The 16,318-nt window shown below is 51.8% G+C and overlaps 9 protein-coding genes across 9 annotated transcripts; 6 read left to right on the plus strand and 3 right to left on the minus strand.

Moving 5' to 3' along the window:
* Positions 1–155: 155 nt before the first annotated feature.
* On the plus strand, positions 156–1,076 carry AUEXF2481DRAFT_490 (uncharacterized protein; the record flags this gene model as incomplete). Its single annotated transcript, XM_013493535.1, has 1 exon — positions 156–1,076. One exon carries the CDS (start codon positions 156–158, stop codon positions 1,074–1,076), a length of 921 nt encoding a protein of 306 aa, XP_013348989.1.
* A 951-nt stretch (positions 1,077–2,027) lies between these two features.
* On the plus strand, positions 2,028–2,930 carry AUEXF2481DRAFT_491 (uncharacterized protein; the record flags this gene model as incomplete). Its single annotated transcript, XM_013493537.1, has 1 exon — positions 2,028–2,930. The coding sequence occupies one exon, from the start codon at positions 2,028–2,030 to the stop codon at positions 2,928–2,930; it is 903 nt and encodes a 300-aa protein (XP_013348991.1).
* A 2,641-nt stretch (positions 2,931–5,571) lies between these two features.
* Positions 5,572–6,359, minus strand: AUEXF2481DRAFT_143865 (uncharacterized protein). The gene is made up of 2 exons (XM_013493619.1): positions 6,271–6,359; positions 5,572–6,197 (listed from the first exon to the last, which is right to left on the minus strand). Exons 1-2 carry the CDS (start codon positions 6,273–6,275, stop codon positions 5,762–5,764), a joined length of 441 nt encoding a protein of 146 aa, XP_013349073.1. The 5' UTR covers positions 6,276–6,359; the 3' UTR covers positions 5,572–5,761.
* A 261-nt stretch (positions 6,360–6,620) lies between these two features.
* Positions 6,621–7,383, plus strand: AUEXF2481DRAFT_34793 (uncharacterized protein). Its single transcript, XM_013493620.1, has 2 exons — positions 6,621–6,703; positions 6,781–7,383. Exons 1-2 carry the CDS (start codon positions 6,635–6,637, stop codon positions 6,982–6,984), a joined length of 273 nt encoding a protein of 90 aa, XP_013349074.1. The 5' UTR covers positions 6,621–6,634; the 3' UTR covers positions 6,985–7,383.
* On the minus strand, positions 7,265–7,798 carry AUEXF2481DRAFT_24884 (uncharacterized protein; the record flags this gene model as incomplete). The annotated part of the gene is made up of 1 exon (XM_013493621.1): positions 7,265–7,798. The coding sequence occupies one exon, from the start codon at positions 7,796–7,798 to the stop codon at positions 7,265–7,267; it is 534 nt and encodes a 177-aa protein (XP_013349075.1).
* Positions 7,799–9,221: 1,423 nt separating this feature from the next.
* On the minus strand, positions 9,222–10,378 carry AUEXF2481DRAFT_60840 (uncharacterized protein; the record flags this gene model as incomplete). The annotated part of the gene is made up of 2 exons (XM_013493622.1): positions 9,222–10,208; positions 10,274–10,378. The coding sequence occupies 2 exons, from the start codon at positions 10,376–10,378 to the stop codon at positions 9,222–9,224; spliced, it is 1,092 nt and encodes a 363-aa protein (XP_013349076.1).
* Positions 10,379–10,760: 382 nt separating this feature from the next.
* Positions 10,761–12,750, plus strand: AUEXF2481DRAFT_34797 (uncharacterized protein). The gene has a single exon (XM_013493623.1). The coding sequence runs from the start codon at positions 11,004–11,006 to the stop codon at positions 12,354–12,356; it is 1,353 nt and encodes a 450-aa protein (XP_013349077.1). The 5' UTR covers positions 10,761–11,003; the 3' UTR covers positions 12,357–12,750.
* Positions 12,751–14,016: 1,266 nt separating this feature from the next.
* On the plus strand, positions 14,017–14,466 carry AUEXF2481DRAFT_496 (uncharacterized protein; the record flags this gene model as incomplete). Its single annotated transcript, XM_013493542.1, has 1 exon — positions 14,017–14,466. The coding sequence occupies one exon, from the start codon at positions 14,017–14,019 to the stop codon at positions 14,464–14,466; it is 450 nt and encodes a 149-aa protein (XP_013348996.1).
* A 160-nt stretch (positions 14,467–14,626) lies between these two features.
* AUEXF2481DRAFT_143878 (uncharacterized protein) lies at positions 14,627–15,526 on the plus strand. Its single transcript, XM_013493626.1, has 2 exons — positions 14,627–15,365; positions 15,516–15,526. Exon 1 carries the CDS (start codon positions 14,786–14,788, stop codon positions 15,206–15,208), a length of 423 nt encoding a protein of 140 aa, XP_013349080.1. The 5' UTR covers positions 14,627–14,785; the 3' UTR covers positions 15,209–15,365; positions 15,516–15,526.
* The last annotated feature ends 792 nt before the right edge of the window (positions 15,527–16,318 follow it).

The raw sequence follows: 16,318 nt of genomic DNA on the forward strand, positions 1-16,318 counted from the left end.
GATGATGACCTTGTTGAACTTGACCTTGAGCTTGCAGCAAGCATGTGACAAGGGCACTGTAGCCATGTCCTTCACCGGAGTCGCCGTTTCTGCCTCCTTCTCTGCATTCGAATCTCTTGCTACCTAACTATACACACTATCCATCGACTACCAATATGTCTCGCGTTCTTCTCATCACAGGAGCTACTGGTAAGCAGGGTGGCTCTGTCATCGATGCTCTGCTTGACCTTCCCAACGCCTCCGACTTCACCATCTTGGCTGTGACCAGAGACTCCAACAGTGGCAGCGCAAAAAAGCTCGCCGACAGAGCATCAAACATCAAGCTCGTTCAGGGAAACCTTGACGACGTTCCCGCTCTCTTCCAAGCCGCCAGCAAAGTCGCCCAGCAGCCAATCTGGGGCGTCTATTCCGTGCAGATCTCGATGGGCAAGGGTGTGACCTTCGAGGGCGAAGTCAAACAAGGTACCGACCTTATCGATGAGAGTGTCAAGAATGGTGTCAAGCACTTTGTCTACAGCAGCGTCGAGCGTGGTGGTGACGAGCAGAGCTGGGACAATGCAACTCCTATTCCTCATTTTCAGACCAAACAGCTGATCGAGATCCACCTACGCGATAAGGCACAAGGCATGGGCTGGACCATCTTGAGACCCGTCGCCTTCATGGACAACCTGCAACCAGGGTTCCCTACCAAGGTCTTCTTGACTGCGCTTCACAATCACCTTGGCGACACCAAGCCTCTCCAATGGGTCGCTACCGCGGACATTGGCTTCTTCGCAGCACAGGCCTTTATCTACCCTGAGGAATGGAACCACAAAGCCCGCGGTCTGGCTGGCGATGAACTCACCTTCCCTCAAATTTCCAAGGCTTTCGAGGACGCAACCGGCTCTCCTGCAGGAACCACCTTCTGGGGCCTTGGTTCTGTTTTGACTTACATGGTCACTGAGCTGGGCCATATGATCGGTTGGTTCGCATCTGATGGTTACAAAGCCGACATTTCCGACCTGCGCTCGATCCACCCTCAGATGTTGGACATGAAGACCTGGTTGAAGAAGAAGAGCGCCTTCACAACCAAATAGATTGTCCACGAGTCCCAACATCATCTGATCATTTCTTAGTTCATTCTGGGCGCAGCCTCAGTACGAGGGGACTTGTTTGTTTTCGGTTGGTCGCAAGTCGTTGGCGTTGTTTTGGGACGGTTCATCGCAACGGGCGCGGGAACAAGCAGGCAAAATACCAATCCGGCATTCTTCAACCACTCACAATTTCCGTTTCCCACCTGCTCTCTCCTGTGGAATGCTCGCTTGCATGGTCTAGCTCTTTTGGACTCCGCGCTACAGAGCGCTACTGGTAAGCTTAAAACCAAGGCTTGAATCTCCGCGCTCTCCGCACAGGAGCACGGCCATTTGCGCATCTTCCGTCGTAATAGCTCGGCCTTGATTGGCCAGAATGTTCAAAACATTGGTATTTGGCTTCATGACCGTTTGCAGAAATTTCCCGCACCATGCGCCGCTGTGCCTGATTCGTTCACGATCTCCCAGATCGACGTTGTGCACGCAGGGACACTGTCAAGTCATGGAGATTATCTCTGACTCGATCTCAACACAGCCTCACAACATTGACACTCATCGATGACTTGAGGTATGGGAATCCACAGAGAGAACATGAAGAACAGCGAATATGTGCTGAGGGTAATGTAAGGAAGGACAGTGTAAGAACAAATGAACCCCTGTGTCGATATAGCAACAGTTGAAGGAACGAACGGCTTCAGTGGTTTCATGAAAACAGAAGGTCGGTCGCTCTCCCGCATGTCATTCCTGTTCTTTAATTCATGCGCCATTGACGTTGGTGTGTCTTATTTCCCCGACCAAGGGGAAGCTCCAGATTTGGAATGACCCATGGCGGACCACAGACAACTCGAGGAATGCGAAACCACATAAGCTCGAGACAATCCGTCTTTATTCCTTGCTCTTCTCTCTCATCCACGTTCTTTCCACTCGTCGACCACACACACACAAATCACTTTCACTATGCGTCCCTCCACTTTCGTTGCCGGCCTTGCTGCCGTTGCTGCTCCTGCTCTTGCCCAGAACATGTCCATCTGTGACAAGTACACCACTGCTCTCCTCAAGGAGAACACTGGTGCCAACCAGTTGACCCTGTTGACTCTCCTTGTCAACACTGTTGTCATTGGTAACTACACTACACCCAACATGAACGCCGTCCCCGGTATTCTTGCCAAGGGTAACTACATGGGCACCGAGGTCAACCTCCTCCCCTACTTCAACGGTGGTCTCGCCTCCTCCAACCGTGGTGGTGCCTCTGGTGTTGCCATCAACTTCCTCGACGACGGTGGTGCCGCTCCTCTTATGAAGAACCTGCCTTCCACCGGCACTTCATCCAACCAGTACAAGCTGATGACCCACTTGTACCAGTACTTCGGTGCTCTCCTTGGCTGCTCTGCCACTGGCTTCCCCAGCTACGCTGGCTTCGGCTCCCAAGCCGCTGTCCACAGATTCATGGACCTCTCTGCTGCAGAGGTCGGCTACTTCATCCAGCAAGTTGCCCTCGCCGCCTCTTCGTTCGGCGTCTCCCAGGACGACATTGCTGTTGTCGGCAAGGCCCTTAACACCATCTTCAACGTCCGCTGCGCTCCCCCCACTGTTGTCATCCCTGCTCAGGGTGCTCAGCTCCAGAGCATCTGCCAGGACGAGACCTGCCTTCTCGCCCCCATGGCCACCTGCGCCGCCTACCCTGCCACCATGAAGCCCGCCAAGGCCAACGACACCATGGCCGCCGGTGGTGCCGCCAACTCCACCAAGACTGGTGCTCCCGCTGCCACTTCTTCCAAGCCTGCTGCCTTCTCTGGTGCCGCCGTCAAGATCGGTGCCGGTGCCGCTGGTCTCTTGGCCGCCGCCGTCCTCGCTCTGTAAAAGAGTTGTGTGATAAGGAAGAATGTGTATGACGCGCCGACGAAGCTTTATCATTTCGTATCTCTCTATTGTCCCAATTTCAATTTGCAAGATACCACGGAAGGTCAATGTACTACTAGTACTTTAATCCATAATCCAACCTTTAAACATTTACATCATCTCTCTTCTCTATACCAAAGTGACTTTCTGATCAGGCACTCCATGTCTCCTTCTATTGCGATGATTTCTCTGACTGTGTGACGCTTGTGTCCAACTCACACGATGTGCGTTCACAGAGCCTTACCGAGACGGCTGCTTGTTGATCTGGTCTTGTCACTCTTGTGTACTCTATCGACGATGATCGCACGCAGAAAGTGCGATTTGCGAGATACACGGAATGTTTCCTCCTCATTGCGACCGACCGCATCGTCTTTGTGAGTTAGACCCGTGGCGCATGCACTTGTACTGTGAAGGTGCACAATATCTTTCGCTATGGTGTCGAGCGAAGCTGGAATACAAGCATAACACTTGGCTTTTCCAGCTTACTCGAGTACATGCTCTCCTATACAAAACCCACGGTGCATCATCGCAGCTTGCATCATCAAATACACGTTTGGAGAAGCGGGATTTCATCCAAAAAATCGCAACAAGGTTGTCTGTTGCAATAGCGACGTAGGCTACGGTCGCCAAGCGTCGCTCTCCGCCCTCCAATCGCGACTTCCCAGACTTGTTTCTGCCTTGCATCAAACCTCAAAGTTCTGTGACCACTCCATGCGGACGATTTAACTCTGATGCGCTTCTACATCCAGAAATTAGTCCTTCAACATGCACGTCAAGCCACGTATGGTTTTGATACCCTCCCACCTGAACTTTTACAGAACATGTTCAACCATCTCTTGGAGATGACGGGTCCCTCTTCGCTGATGTTCAAGTCAACAAAGCCTGCTACGATAGCTGTATCGGCATGTTTTGGTGCAAATTCAAGCAGTCAAGGTTGGTACAACGAATGGGCCATGAACGTCTACAGTTCCATGCCAGTATGGTCTGAGCCAGGGATGTTGATGACGATCCTTCATGGGAGTTGTTCGATGGCCTCGACTTCCCTCTGCTCAGAGTGGTGACCATCTCGGGCGGTGCTCTCTCGGTGATGCAGCTTCGCGCCTACCTACAGCGTCTGTACATACAACGGTAGGTTGATTGCGAGCTCGACACGTCAAGGTTTGACATGGTAGCGACCTGTTGCACGCAGCGACTTGGAGAGTTGAACTTGGATTACCCTTACATGCAAGGCATCACATCTGGTCAGTCTACTGCATTGCTTCAGAGATTCCTGTCTTCGGCTGTGTTGCGTAGCAGAGGAAGCCATGGACAGTGTGTACGAATGGATAGGAACTGCGTTCGCTCGATTGGAGAAAATATTGATCCTCGGGACGGAAGACCGCCCTGCTTTAGAGAACCCTAAGCCTTACGGTGACTTTTTACAGCATCCCTCTGTTAATATGGCTGTTCGGGTGCCCTGACTGAGGTAGACCTTGTGCTCAAGCATATGTCGCCTGGTGAATCTGGTTCGACTCGATCTCAAGTTCAGCAAAGAGGGAGAGTTTATGCTTCGAGATTTTGAGCGTCTGGCGAAGCTGTCAGAATTGCAGAAGTTTCACACGGATCGGGGTGCATAGTCCTACATCGATCCATGGAATGCATCATACCAGACTCCTTGGCTGAGTGACGAGCATTTTCGGTCGCTGTTCTCCAAACTTCGATACCTCCGAGACCTTCGGCCCCCTTTCGAGAGCTCCGGTCTCACAGGCCATGCTTTGCAAGCCCTCGCAAGTAGCTGCCCAAAACTTGAGGTGTGTGAGCTTCTATGGAAGCACCATTCGCTTACTTGGACGAACCTTCAAGCACCTCTTTTTCCCGGCCTGGAGAAGCTATACCTTGGTAGTGTCACTCCTGATGACTGCGACAAGCCAAACTTCTCGAGCGTAGATATCTTGCTGCGGAGACTATTCCCTGGTATCAGAGAATTTGGCGTGAAGTGCGGCGGCACTACAAGGAAATTCAGGCGAGGCTCATAGATTCTAGCATACTTAAAAAGCTGGGAATCACAATTGGAGTTCTCGAGCAGGCCTGCGTCTAAGCTTGATCGACATCACTATTGCGATATCTTATGGCTAGAAAAAATATCTTAGGGATGTTATTTCCCGTTCTTTGGTAGTTCGAGTTCGCTCGGAACTGAATGTCACATGAATTGCCCAATCTAAAGATCCCTTGTCGAGTGAGGCAGTACAGACAGCGAACTATAGGAATATAGGACATGCGTTTCAATACACGACTGGGGCATATACGAGGGGCCAAGGAAGATCTATGAGCCGCGCGGGTTATGGACAGAGTAGGAGACGTCGAGACTAGTACTTGGTGGGCGAGATTTTCCAAGAGTGACGAGTAAATACTAAATAGGTGCCGTCCAGGCATGAGGCATCACTACAAGAGATTAAAGCCGGAGGTCGTCGTGCTGAACGCTGTCCTGCTGTGGACTTGCACGGCGCCTTGCTTTCGCTCTTGGTCGCATCAAACGGTCAATCCAGGATGGACGTTCGATTGTGTTGAGCAAATCTAGTGTTCGATTCCGGCGTGATGTGTCCCTCGCTCATTGGTTCCAAGTCTCACGGCAGAGAACCCAAGCATCTATGTAAGCTCGATGAGAACCGATATCTCGGCAGTCAAGGACTCATCCGAGAACACCATGAGACCGACTGGCGCAGCCCGTGGCAGACGCATTCGACGTGTGATGGTTGGCTGCCTGCAGTAGGCACGTTCATGATGGTATCAGGTAGGGGCGGACGGGGACACGCTCAGGGACCGAGATGATCCAGCTCTGGGGCTCCACGATGAAACCGTAGTCGCTGTCTTCTCGATACCTTTTCTTGCCTGACCACGAGCCCAAAAGTTGATATCGGGTCCAGTGCATCGCTCTGAGTCGACGTGGCGTTCTGTCCACGGACATTCGCTACTGTTTCTTTCCTGCTCATCTCCGTGTCGACCAACCCGCTTGTGGTAGACTCTGATGTTCCCATCCATTGACCAGCTCCTTTCCAAACGGCAGCTGCGACTCTCGATCCATAGTCGTAGTAGCTTCCTCCTTCCGGATCAATGCTCACGTCGTCATAATTAGGAGCTGTGAACAAAAGTCTGGTTGTAAGGCCGTAAAGGACAGTAGTCGCAATGATAAAGGCGACGAAGAGGATAGCTCTTCTTGCCAGTCCGTCGTATTTCATGCTGGTTGATTTTCTTTGATGCTCCTTCTTAGACACCAGAACGAAGGCAATGGGAAAGCTTTTTCTGGGCTCGAGATCGGACCTACCTCATATTTCACTCATCTACTTTATATAAGCAGCCTCACTGGCCGGTGATTGAACATTCTAAAATCCGTCTTTAGGGGACAGGCAAGACATTTAGCGCAGTTAAAAGTAGAAGAATGCGAGATTGCGAAAAGGACAACGGCTAGTATTATGCAGAGTTGTGCTGCGTCGTTGCACAACTCTGCATAATAGCCTTTCCCCCAGAAGTGGCGCGAGCGTGCAAGATGACGTCGATGACGCTCGCTATTGATTCGATATATCCCATTCACGACCATCTGCCTTTTGCCATCTCTCTCACATCAACAAATGAACACAAGACACATTTTTCGAATCACTCAATCACAAATACGCATTACACGCAGAAACATGTCGGACAAGACCCAGCAACCCTCTCTCATTGGCGGCCATGCCCAATACGTAAAGGGCGCAGCAGAGGTACCTTGCACCCCTCTCTCTCTCTCTCTCCTTACTCGATTTTCCCACAGTGTCAAAAAGTCTAATACAAACCACAGGGCGTCATTGGTAGTGTCACCGGCAACACAGCATGGCAGCAAAGTGCCGAGACCGACAAGCAAGGCGGCATCGACGCCATGAAGGCCGCATCCGCAAACCGCGATCCCGCCACCGATGGCTACGGCAAGGTTGAGGAAGTCGCTGGAAAGCTGTCCGGCTGTGAGGGCATGGAGAAGGAGGGTGCTCAGTCTAAGAAGGAGTAAGATTTGATGCGAGTAAAGAGGGAGCAAGACACTTTGTGAGACGGTACTGTTTGAAATGAGGATGAAGTTACGAAATCAAAGATATGTTGATCGAGCTCTGCGACGTCTTGTGTGTGTGTGTGTGGATGGTATTGAGATGGATGTCTTGCTGATGATATTCGTCCTGACGTCTTTTCCTGTTCGGTACAAGTAGAGAGAGGTCAAACTTGTACATGAACCGCAGCTCTTTGTGGAACATCCTCCGATTGTAGCGACTCGATCTCGATACGCACCAAAGCTACTAGCTACGTTCATCCTGAGCCGGTTCTGATTCCAACAAGCAAGCTACCACTACCACCGACTCAAGACCCTTGGCCTTGAAACCCTCCGCAACACATTTAACCAAATACCTCAATATTTGCTCATCACTCATCCCCATTTCCGAGTGGAAGCCGCCGCAGCGACACGTAGAATAAACTCGACCACTTTGCCGAGAAACAGCTCCACATCTAACGACCAAGCCTTTCCTATCTTTAGCCTCTTCAAACTTCTTTACTTTGTCCAATATCCCATCCAAGCGAGGAGACCAGAATCCTGTACCATACGCCGTTTGTTCAGGATTCGTGGCCAGGGAACGGGATTGTCTATAGTCGGTTCTGAGAATTGGGAGAGTGGTGACTATCTTGCGGTAATAGTATATTTCTCTCGTGAGGCTCGGGCTTATCTTTAGTAGCGCTTGTACACCTTTTACAAAGTAATCGTGCTCTTCTTCTAGAGCGTAGTCGTAGATTTTGTTCCGTATCTCCAAAGGCAGGGTCAAGAATCCGGTCGCCATGGTAGAGTTTAGTAGCTGAAGCGGCGCTCGAGTATTACCAAAATCTTTGGAAGATGCAGCAAGGTGACTATGGAGGTGCAAGATCATTTGGCAAAGGAAAAAGTATCAAGAAAACGGATGCCATAGTACAGTGAGTCAGCGTTGGAGAATATGTGAGTCAATTATGGGCTGCCACGTGGGATGCAAGCCAGTCGGTCCCCTGAGTCCCTGTGTATAGCGCCGATATTCAATCGAAATGCTGCTCGTCTCGCATCGTGTTGCCGGCACCCGGTATAGTTGTCAAGCAGCGCGAGAAAGCTGCAGATCGACGACCCTGCTATATCAGCTTTTCTCTCCCCATTGGATGAGTAACGAGTAGTAGCTGTGAGAACACATAGTCCTATCAAGGATCCTGGACTACACTTCGATAGTAGTGGTTCGACAGGCTCCTTTTCCCACACAAGAGCATTCGGCCAGAAGCTCAAGGTACACCCAAGAGAAACCACTTGCGCCAACTCAACTCTGAGAGACCGTCGTAAGCAACTCCACTCGCCTTCAGAGACTCGACCTCGCCAAGCGTGAAGCTGATCGGAGACAGCTCAACTCCCACCACAAGTTTGCGATCAGTGGAGAAAAAACAGTATGAGGTATGTCTGACAAGTGTCACACCTACTCGTTTCAGAAAACCGCCTTCGACAATTCCACTCACAAACATGCTTCTACAAGACCTAGCATCCCTAAGCGACCAACAGTCAAAAGCTCGGGTATCGTACGGATACAACAGGGGGTTAATGAGAAAGGGCAGATTAGGAGGCTGAAAACCAAGCTTTCTGGGATGCGTTTCAGGAGGCTGATTTGAGGAAGCATGGACCTTTTGCATTATCGACGCATGTGATTGTGGATACTGGGTGTTTTCTGGAAGAATAGGGGTGGGAAGTAGAGGTGTGAGATGGCGAATAGGGTCAAGAAAGAGGTGTTGAGGGGCGGTCTGTTTCATGTTTTGGCCTCGAGGCTTGGTGGTGGGGTGGAGCGTATGTTGGGGTTAGTGGATGTGGTGACCGACCTGACAGTAGCAGCGAGTGTTTAGCAGAGCACATGTTCAACAATCGATTGTCCAGCATGTACGCGTGCATGGTAGAGGATAGACGTATGTTCGCACGTCACTCGAATTGCGCAATAAGGGCGAAACACAGGTGACGAGCGAATAAAGTGTTTCGAATAGACTTGTTTTGACTCGTCCTAATGTGTCAAATCTAGGTCTTGATCATCTATGAAGCGGCGGAAATGCTCATGTGCCTTGGAAAGGCGAAACCAAAGAAGCAGCGGGAACCCAATGCTGCAACACCGCCCATGCCCAGAAAACGCCAGTATATACATGTCAGCCTAGGAGCAAATGTGGCTTGACGGGAATCATTGAAAGAAACAGATGGATCGAGTAGTCGTATCAGATACCAAGTGCGAGCTTGGCTCTCTCGTATGCAAAGAAACTTGTGGCGACCATGGGTATGATTTTGATGTAGCCGACGCCTAGGCCGACGAAGAAGCCTTTGAAGCCAGTGTCGCGGTAGATGCGTCCGGCAACCTCCATCATGCCTAGACGATGGCCGTCACCAACAACACCGCCAACCTGCATGCGTCTTCGCACGACCTCTAGCGGGTAAGACACGGTCTGCGAGACGAAACCAGCAAAGCCGCCAGTGCCTAGTTCAGCCCACCATGTGAGCGGCACGGGCTTGTTGGGGTCGCGCCTGATGGAAGAGTCGGATTGGGGGAGTGTAGTGTATTTTGCTAAGCTTGGTTTTCGCATAAAGTCGCCGGCTGTGTCGTGGGTAAGGAATGAGCAGCCGGCGTATGGGAGCATACCCCAGAGTGTGGGTGTGAAGCCTCTGAAGAAGTTGACCATGCCCGAGGCAGGCGTCGCTTTGTTGAGGGCAGCAGAAGTTGCCGAGATGGACGAGGTTGCGGCGCGGGTGAGCGAGGAAGTGTCGACCTGCTGCGGACCTGAGCGTACGGGCGGAGGCTGCTCGTGGTAGATGGTCTTGCAGATTTCTCTCAGGCTAGTTTTGTGTTGTGTTTTGGTCTCAAAGGCCAATCGCACGCGAATGACTTCTAGTGGGTAGGTGAAGCAGACGGAGATGGTACCAGCCAAGCTGCCGCTGAGTAGACGGCGGAGGGGCGTCTCTTTATCTTTGTTGGGGATGATTTTGGCGCGGATCTGCTCGTAGGCGAGAAATTTGATACCGGCGTAGGGGAAGATGCGGAGCAAGGTTGCTGAGTGGCCACGGAAGAGGCCTCGCGTGCCCTCGTTCGCTTGGATGTCACGCATGGCTCGGAAGAAGCCAAACCATGAACCCGTGTATTTTGCATATTGGGGACTCGATGCTTGGAAGAGGATCTTGACGCGGTCTAGCGGGCCTACCACTGTCTTTGCCTGTGTCGTGTGTCAGTCCTGTCTGGAGTCTGTCGGCGGGGGAGAAGTGTGAGGCTATGACGTACGGCGCATCCAGCTATACCGCCGGCCAAGCCGCTGCGCATGACATAGTCCCAGCTCTGCTTGCTGACCGGCGCCTTTATCTGCGGCGCCGAGGACGAGGGTATCATGAGTCGAGAGTCTTGGGTGAGGTCCGGCGCATGGTTGCCGCTGATGGCGAGGCTCGCGGGCATCAATACAAAAGGCTTCGTGCGTTGTCCTGTGGGGTGCTGCCAGGCATTCGGGAACAGCCGGTGCAAGTCTCTCTCTGCTCTCGAGTGAATCAGGCGCAGACGCGTCGAGTCGAAGTGATGGTAGGCGTAGGTAGGATAATAGGTCGTCGACACGTCTAGTTGGAAAACATGTTTGTCCCGAGTGTGGAGGACGGAGCGCCGCTGACCATTCCCGCTGTGCCCGCTGTGCCCGCATTCTGGGCCGAGGTCTTTGCCATTGTCGGCTTTGTGGACCGGCCGAGACTGTTTCCACCTCTCGAGTCTCATCACCACCGGAACGACGACAACGACTACGTCTGGCCGTGCCTATCTATTCTGCAGCCAGGTCTACATACTTCCAGGCTCGATTGTTCATCGGTCCTTCATTAGTCGGTTGCGTCTCGACATTGAGTCATCCTGGGTAGAATCACTGCTTGGTCTTCCAAGTGGTGTGGTTTTCTTGCTGCTCCGTACCTACCATTTCACGTCCGACTCTTTAACTCCAGGCCCGTTTCGACACACGACGCGAGAGATTCTGGTAAGAATGCCATCTTCGACCAGTGACGTGTCAGACAAGCAGTCCAACACTTCTACTCTGTCTCAGAGCCCATCACAAACGTCGTCAAGCATTCTGTTTTCAACAGACAGGGTCGCCCTCATTGATATACCAACTTCCATCGCCGATGCCCAGCAATCTTGTCCTTGCGTTCCAACCTCATCTCTAATATCATGCAATCCTCTTACCTCTCCGTACCCCAACCATGAACCAAAATCTGAAGCTGCGCGCGACAAGCTGCGCCAGAAGATGGCAACCGAGAACGACAACTTATACGCCGATCTGATCTCTTCTGCCCTGGCCCTCGTCCGCAAAAGCTACACCGGCCCTTGGTTTCTTCCGCGTACTGTCGTCTCGCAGGACGACCAGCCTCTATCAAAGAAGCGTAAAGTCGGTGACACGTCGTCCGATATCGAGTCAGTCAGGGATGACTTGTTGCACCAGCTCTCCTCAAATCCACAGTCCTGCTCCTTTAACTGGAGAGACATGAAAGACCAGCAGCGTGCGAGTGAACCCCTGCCTGAAACTTCCCTCTGGCCGAAGTACCTTCACAACCCATCGAATGTTGCTCGTATCCTTGAGATCGCACCGACTCCCCTGCGAGCTCCTGCCAGCTTCTACATTCCGCCAGGAGCCGCGTTCTATCTCGGCGATTGCTCTGCTTCGCGCTCCTTCCACATGGCCGTCAAGGACGTTGCTGAGCAACTTGAGACTTCTCGATCATTTGACGTAATTGTGATGGATCCTCCTTGGCCTAACGCTTCCGTCAGGCGCACTGAGAAATCGGGAAGGTCAGCCTATCAAGTCTCCCCCACAGTATGGGATGTTAGGCAATTGATCTTCGAGATGGACATTGATGTTCTCCTGGCCAACCAAGGTGTGATTGCCATTTGGATCACCAACAAACCAGCGGTGCGAGAACTTGTACTTGGCGAGGACGGCCTATTCGACAGCTGGGACGTGCAGCTAGAAGAAGAATGGTTGTGGATCAAGACAACAGCCGATGGTGAGCCTGTCTCGTCTCTGGACGCTCTTTGGAGGAAACCGTATGAAGTCCTCCTTGTCGGGCGGAAATATGACCCAAGAGGCAGTGATCAACACGTCAAGTTAACCGACCATTCCAAGGTTGAGCGAAAGGTGATCGTCGGTCTTGCTGATCTGCATTCAAGGAAGCCATGCTTGAAATCGCTGTTTGAACGCTTCGCGATCTGCCCCACGTCGACATCAACAAAACAACGTGTTCTCGAGTGCTTTCCGAGGTATCTCGTGAGTGGTTGGTGGTCGTGGGGCAACCAGGTCCTCAAATTCAATCATACCGACTGTTGGCAATCTAAGACTTAGATCTAGCCAAGCGTCATCGTCATACTCCGTATCGTTTCTAAAAGCATCATTCCCGTAGACGGATATGGATCACGACACGAGCATACGAGCTTCCTTCCCGAGTCGACTTTCTTCAATTACCTTCTCGCCTGTTGAGCATTCTCGCCAAGTCTCAAATTTTACTAGCTACCCTAGTCCAAGCTCCGGCATGGGTCCGACTTCTCAGGATGCGCAGAGTTACATTGGATGTGCTCAACATCCATCGCTCCACGTGAATGGTGGTAATGCTCTAGCTATCTGCTGGCCTATCGCAAATCCAACGCTTGCATCGCATCATAAGTCCACTTCCCTATCTCGTACATACGTGCACGCAAACTCAAGCTATTACCACATCGTCATCTCCTTTCGAATGCACGCGCTTGACACCAAAATACCAGTGGCTGTCGAATATATCATACTTCTATCGAAGTGCTGGTATGCTGATCCAGTAGGGGTCTGCCATCGAGGAAATGTCGTCAATCTACGTCGTGATATATTTTTGCGGCCCGCGAGCCGTAATAGGCTCAACAGATAGTGTCCAGACAGGCGGCATGATGGCATTTGGTGATATTTCGAGCATCAAATTCTGCGGAGGTATCCACAAGAACGTGGACCCTATGACGACACTCGCCATTTCCATGTGAAGTCTCGAAAAATCCTCGGGTTTGTCTTAGTCCGACGAGGTCCCGTCACGAGTAAGGTGGAGCTTGGCCGACTTAGCCCGTTGATCCCAACCTCTCAAGCAATGCCATTTCCCTGCATCTTCCGACAGGCATGACGATGCCGCCCAGCCGGATGTAGGAGCTGGACGACCAGCCCTGAACTCCACCATTGTCTGATATTGCCCAACAGGAGATTGCACGTCAAGGCGTCGTATCAAGCAACATGTGTTACAGGAGCGCAAGGGTAGCAACCAGCTTGAAACGCGAGTCAGAAACACAACAAATCGCGCCTTCATGCTTCGAGTTTTCGACTTTGACATGTGAAGTTTCATGGAGCAAAAGATCGCGACTTGAGTGGTCTCTCCGAAACGCGCTGGACCCTTTCTCCTGCAGCGGCGCAGCACATGCTACGCCCTATCTTTTCCTGCAAAATTTTAGACATGGTCGCGCTCTTTTACCTTGTTGCGGAAATAGGCAAGCCGAACACGTAGCCGAACTGGTGCGCTAGCCGCATGTGGGTCAAGCGCATCAATATTCCTGGCCTCGTGCGGCCAACAGTGCTGACACCAGCTTATTCGGTGCTCACACCGCTGAGCCGTCTATGACTCTTCACGACCGAGGAAGGCCCACCAAGCATCTCGGGACGATAGATCGAAATATATGCTGGCGGTCGCAGCGTCCTCCTAGCGCTTTTTGACAGTGCGGAGACTTCAGCCAATACGTAGCTGTTTTGTTTGCCGGGCACCTTAACTAATAACGTTAATCTACCGTGTCATGCCCTCAGAACTACAAGAAGGCCAGAGCACCCCCCCACCTAGTTTCTGGAACAAGCCCAAACAACTTGACATCTTCTTCGCATACCGTCTGGATTACGGAATAAGCAGTGCTTTGCAGCAGCCTCTCACCTCATCTCTCCACCTCCATCAACACTTCAACTCGTCCGATCTACATGTATAAAGCTGGCTGCCCTGCACTGCACAATGTCGACCTCTACTACCTCTTCCGCAAGACCTACTTCTCCTAGTTGCTCATCGAACCCGACCCAGCCGATCCAGATTGGTTTCTCTTCCAGGTCGTCCACCATGACCAGACCTCGCAACACAAGCGATGCTTCCATTCTCTCTGGCAGCCCATCTCCCAACGGACCTGCTGCCTTCCCTTCTTGGAAACTGGCTCGCCCTCAGCTTGCCCAGGGCCCTGCCAGCTCTTACTTCACCGACGAGGATTTGTTTGGTGACGACGACGTGGCCTATCTCAACGAGGCTCCTGAGCCACCCAGAACCGCCGAACAATGGATGATTTCCAGGGGCGGTATGCCTATGGCTGCAAATGCCAGCATGGTCACCCTCGACAGCAGCTGCGAGAGCTACAACAGCTTCGGATTCAGCAACGGTTACACTCCTAGCAAGCCCATCATGATGAAGAAGTAGACATCATCTTGATGATCAGCTCGCCCCTAACGACCCTTACTCTTTCTTGTGGAGACTGGAACATTCCCGACTTCAATCACCTCTTTCTGGTCAAAGATTATCATCATCTCTTTTGGCTGTCCACTCGTTTAAGCCCGTCCGTCAGATATAGGCTGGACCATCCGCGCGGGCCTTCATGTGCTGGCGACACGTCTTTTTGTGTCGCAGCTAAGAATCAAGGCCCGAACAGAGTGCCACGGATCACTCTGCACTCGCTTTGCATCGTTTTCATTCCAACCCATTTTCTTGTCTGTTGATCCTTCTTGGAATTTCCTGCGTCATGCATGGTCGGAGCATTGCGAAATCCCACGCGACGGAAATCATCTTTTCATTACCTTTTCACTTGATACCCCTTGGCGAGACAGCCAATTTTGAGATATCCCCCTTTTTTCCTTTGATGTATCTAGATAGCCTTTTGGCAGGAAGACCCTGCAGAGGACGACGGCATGTTTATCAGCATAAGCCCTACTGCGATAGGCAGAGTGGCAGCGGAATTGTTGCGCAGTCATATGCAATCACTTTGAAGTGGGGCGCTTACTGCGCGAATCCCATTTGCTCCCAACTTCCTATCGTCTGTCACCTGCCTCGAGTCACTTTCTACTTCTGCCGGAATGCCTTTACAAGGAAATTGATCAGCTTCGGTCGCCAGCTGGCGTCGTTTCTCCCCTCTCATTGTGGCAGCGGTACAACATGCATGCCATGACTCGGGACAAAATGAACGCTTCATCTCCACGTCCTGCAAAATGTATGCAGGCACTGTGTAAATTCTGGTCTCATGCGTCTTTCGTTGGTTCTACAACCGCAAGACCAAATGACACGAAACTCGGCAACATTTATTCATCACATGTGCTGGAATCGCGGTGAGTAAAACGCGCTCGTGACGCCCTATCGCATGGCCAAGTACGACGAGGAAAACGTGATCTGTGAACGCTGCGGCGACAACGCAAGGGACGTCGAGGTCGTCGAACCACGAATACCTGTAAATTGGTACTGACCTTACTATTCGATAGCATGTCGCTTGGATGTATAACGGTGATGGGTCCTGGCCCAATTATCGATATCTATTGCTTCGGACTAGTAGGATGCACAAGCTTGAGGTTGAGATGCGTGTTGGGCACGTTCTAGCGGGGGCTTCCTGGGCCAATCACTTGACCCAACCCTCTCTTCTTCTCTCTGCATCTTGATACCCATGCCTTCGACCTGTTCGTGCGTAAACTCCCCGCCCAGTAATGGCAATCGTGGCCAGCCGTCTGCGCATGGGAATATTCTTCCTCGGAGCTCTAGTTCGCTCGTCTGTACTCGCCTGCCAGCGGGCACAGTATTGTATCCTCTCTGCAAACCGATAGGTCCCCTACCCAAGCCGTCAATAATGTCTAGGCGCTCTGCACCCCGATCGCTTCCCGAACAGGTGGCTCATCACCAGAGGCACATATTGCGCCAGCCGACACGCATGGCTTTGGGTATACGCGCCCGCGTCTGATTTGCCAACTTGTAACATGAGTTCGCCTCTGTTGTCTTGTCTCCTTCTCTCTCTCTCTCTCTCTCTCTCTATTTTTTCCTCTTGCAGTCTATACCAAGGTCTGCTGCAAGAACAAATATTTCGCACTCTTCAAATTCAAGGACTGGGTGCTTGCATGTCCGACCTGCAGGCCATCCTGGTCGGCCATTGACACAGACAACTTTTACAGTGACACAAACCATCGCTTGAGGACATTTCTGCCTGTTCACTGTTCCACGCGGTGTGACTGCATCTGCTTGGCACAAGCTTTCGGTACGTCGATCTCGCGCAACGTTACAGCAGAAATACACAGCA

Source organism: Aureobasidium subglaciale, assembly GCF_000721755.1.
Source record: "Aureobasidium subglaciale EXF-2481 unplaced genomic scaffold scaffold_0, whole genome shotgun sequence".
Taxonomy (NCBI): domain Eukaryota; kingdom Fungi; phylum Ascomycota; class Dothideomycetes; order Dothideales; family Saccotheciaceae; genus Aureobasidium; species Aureobasidium subglaciale.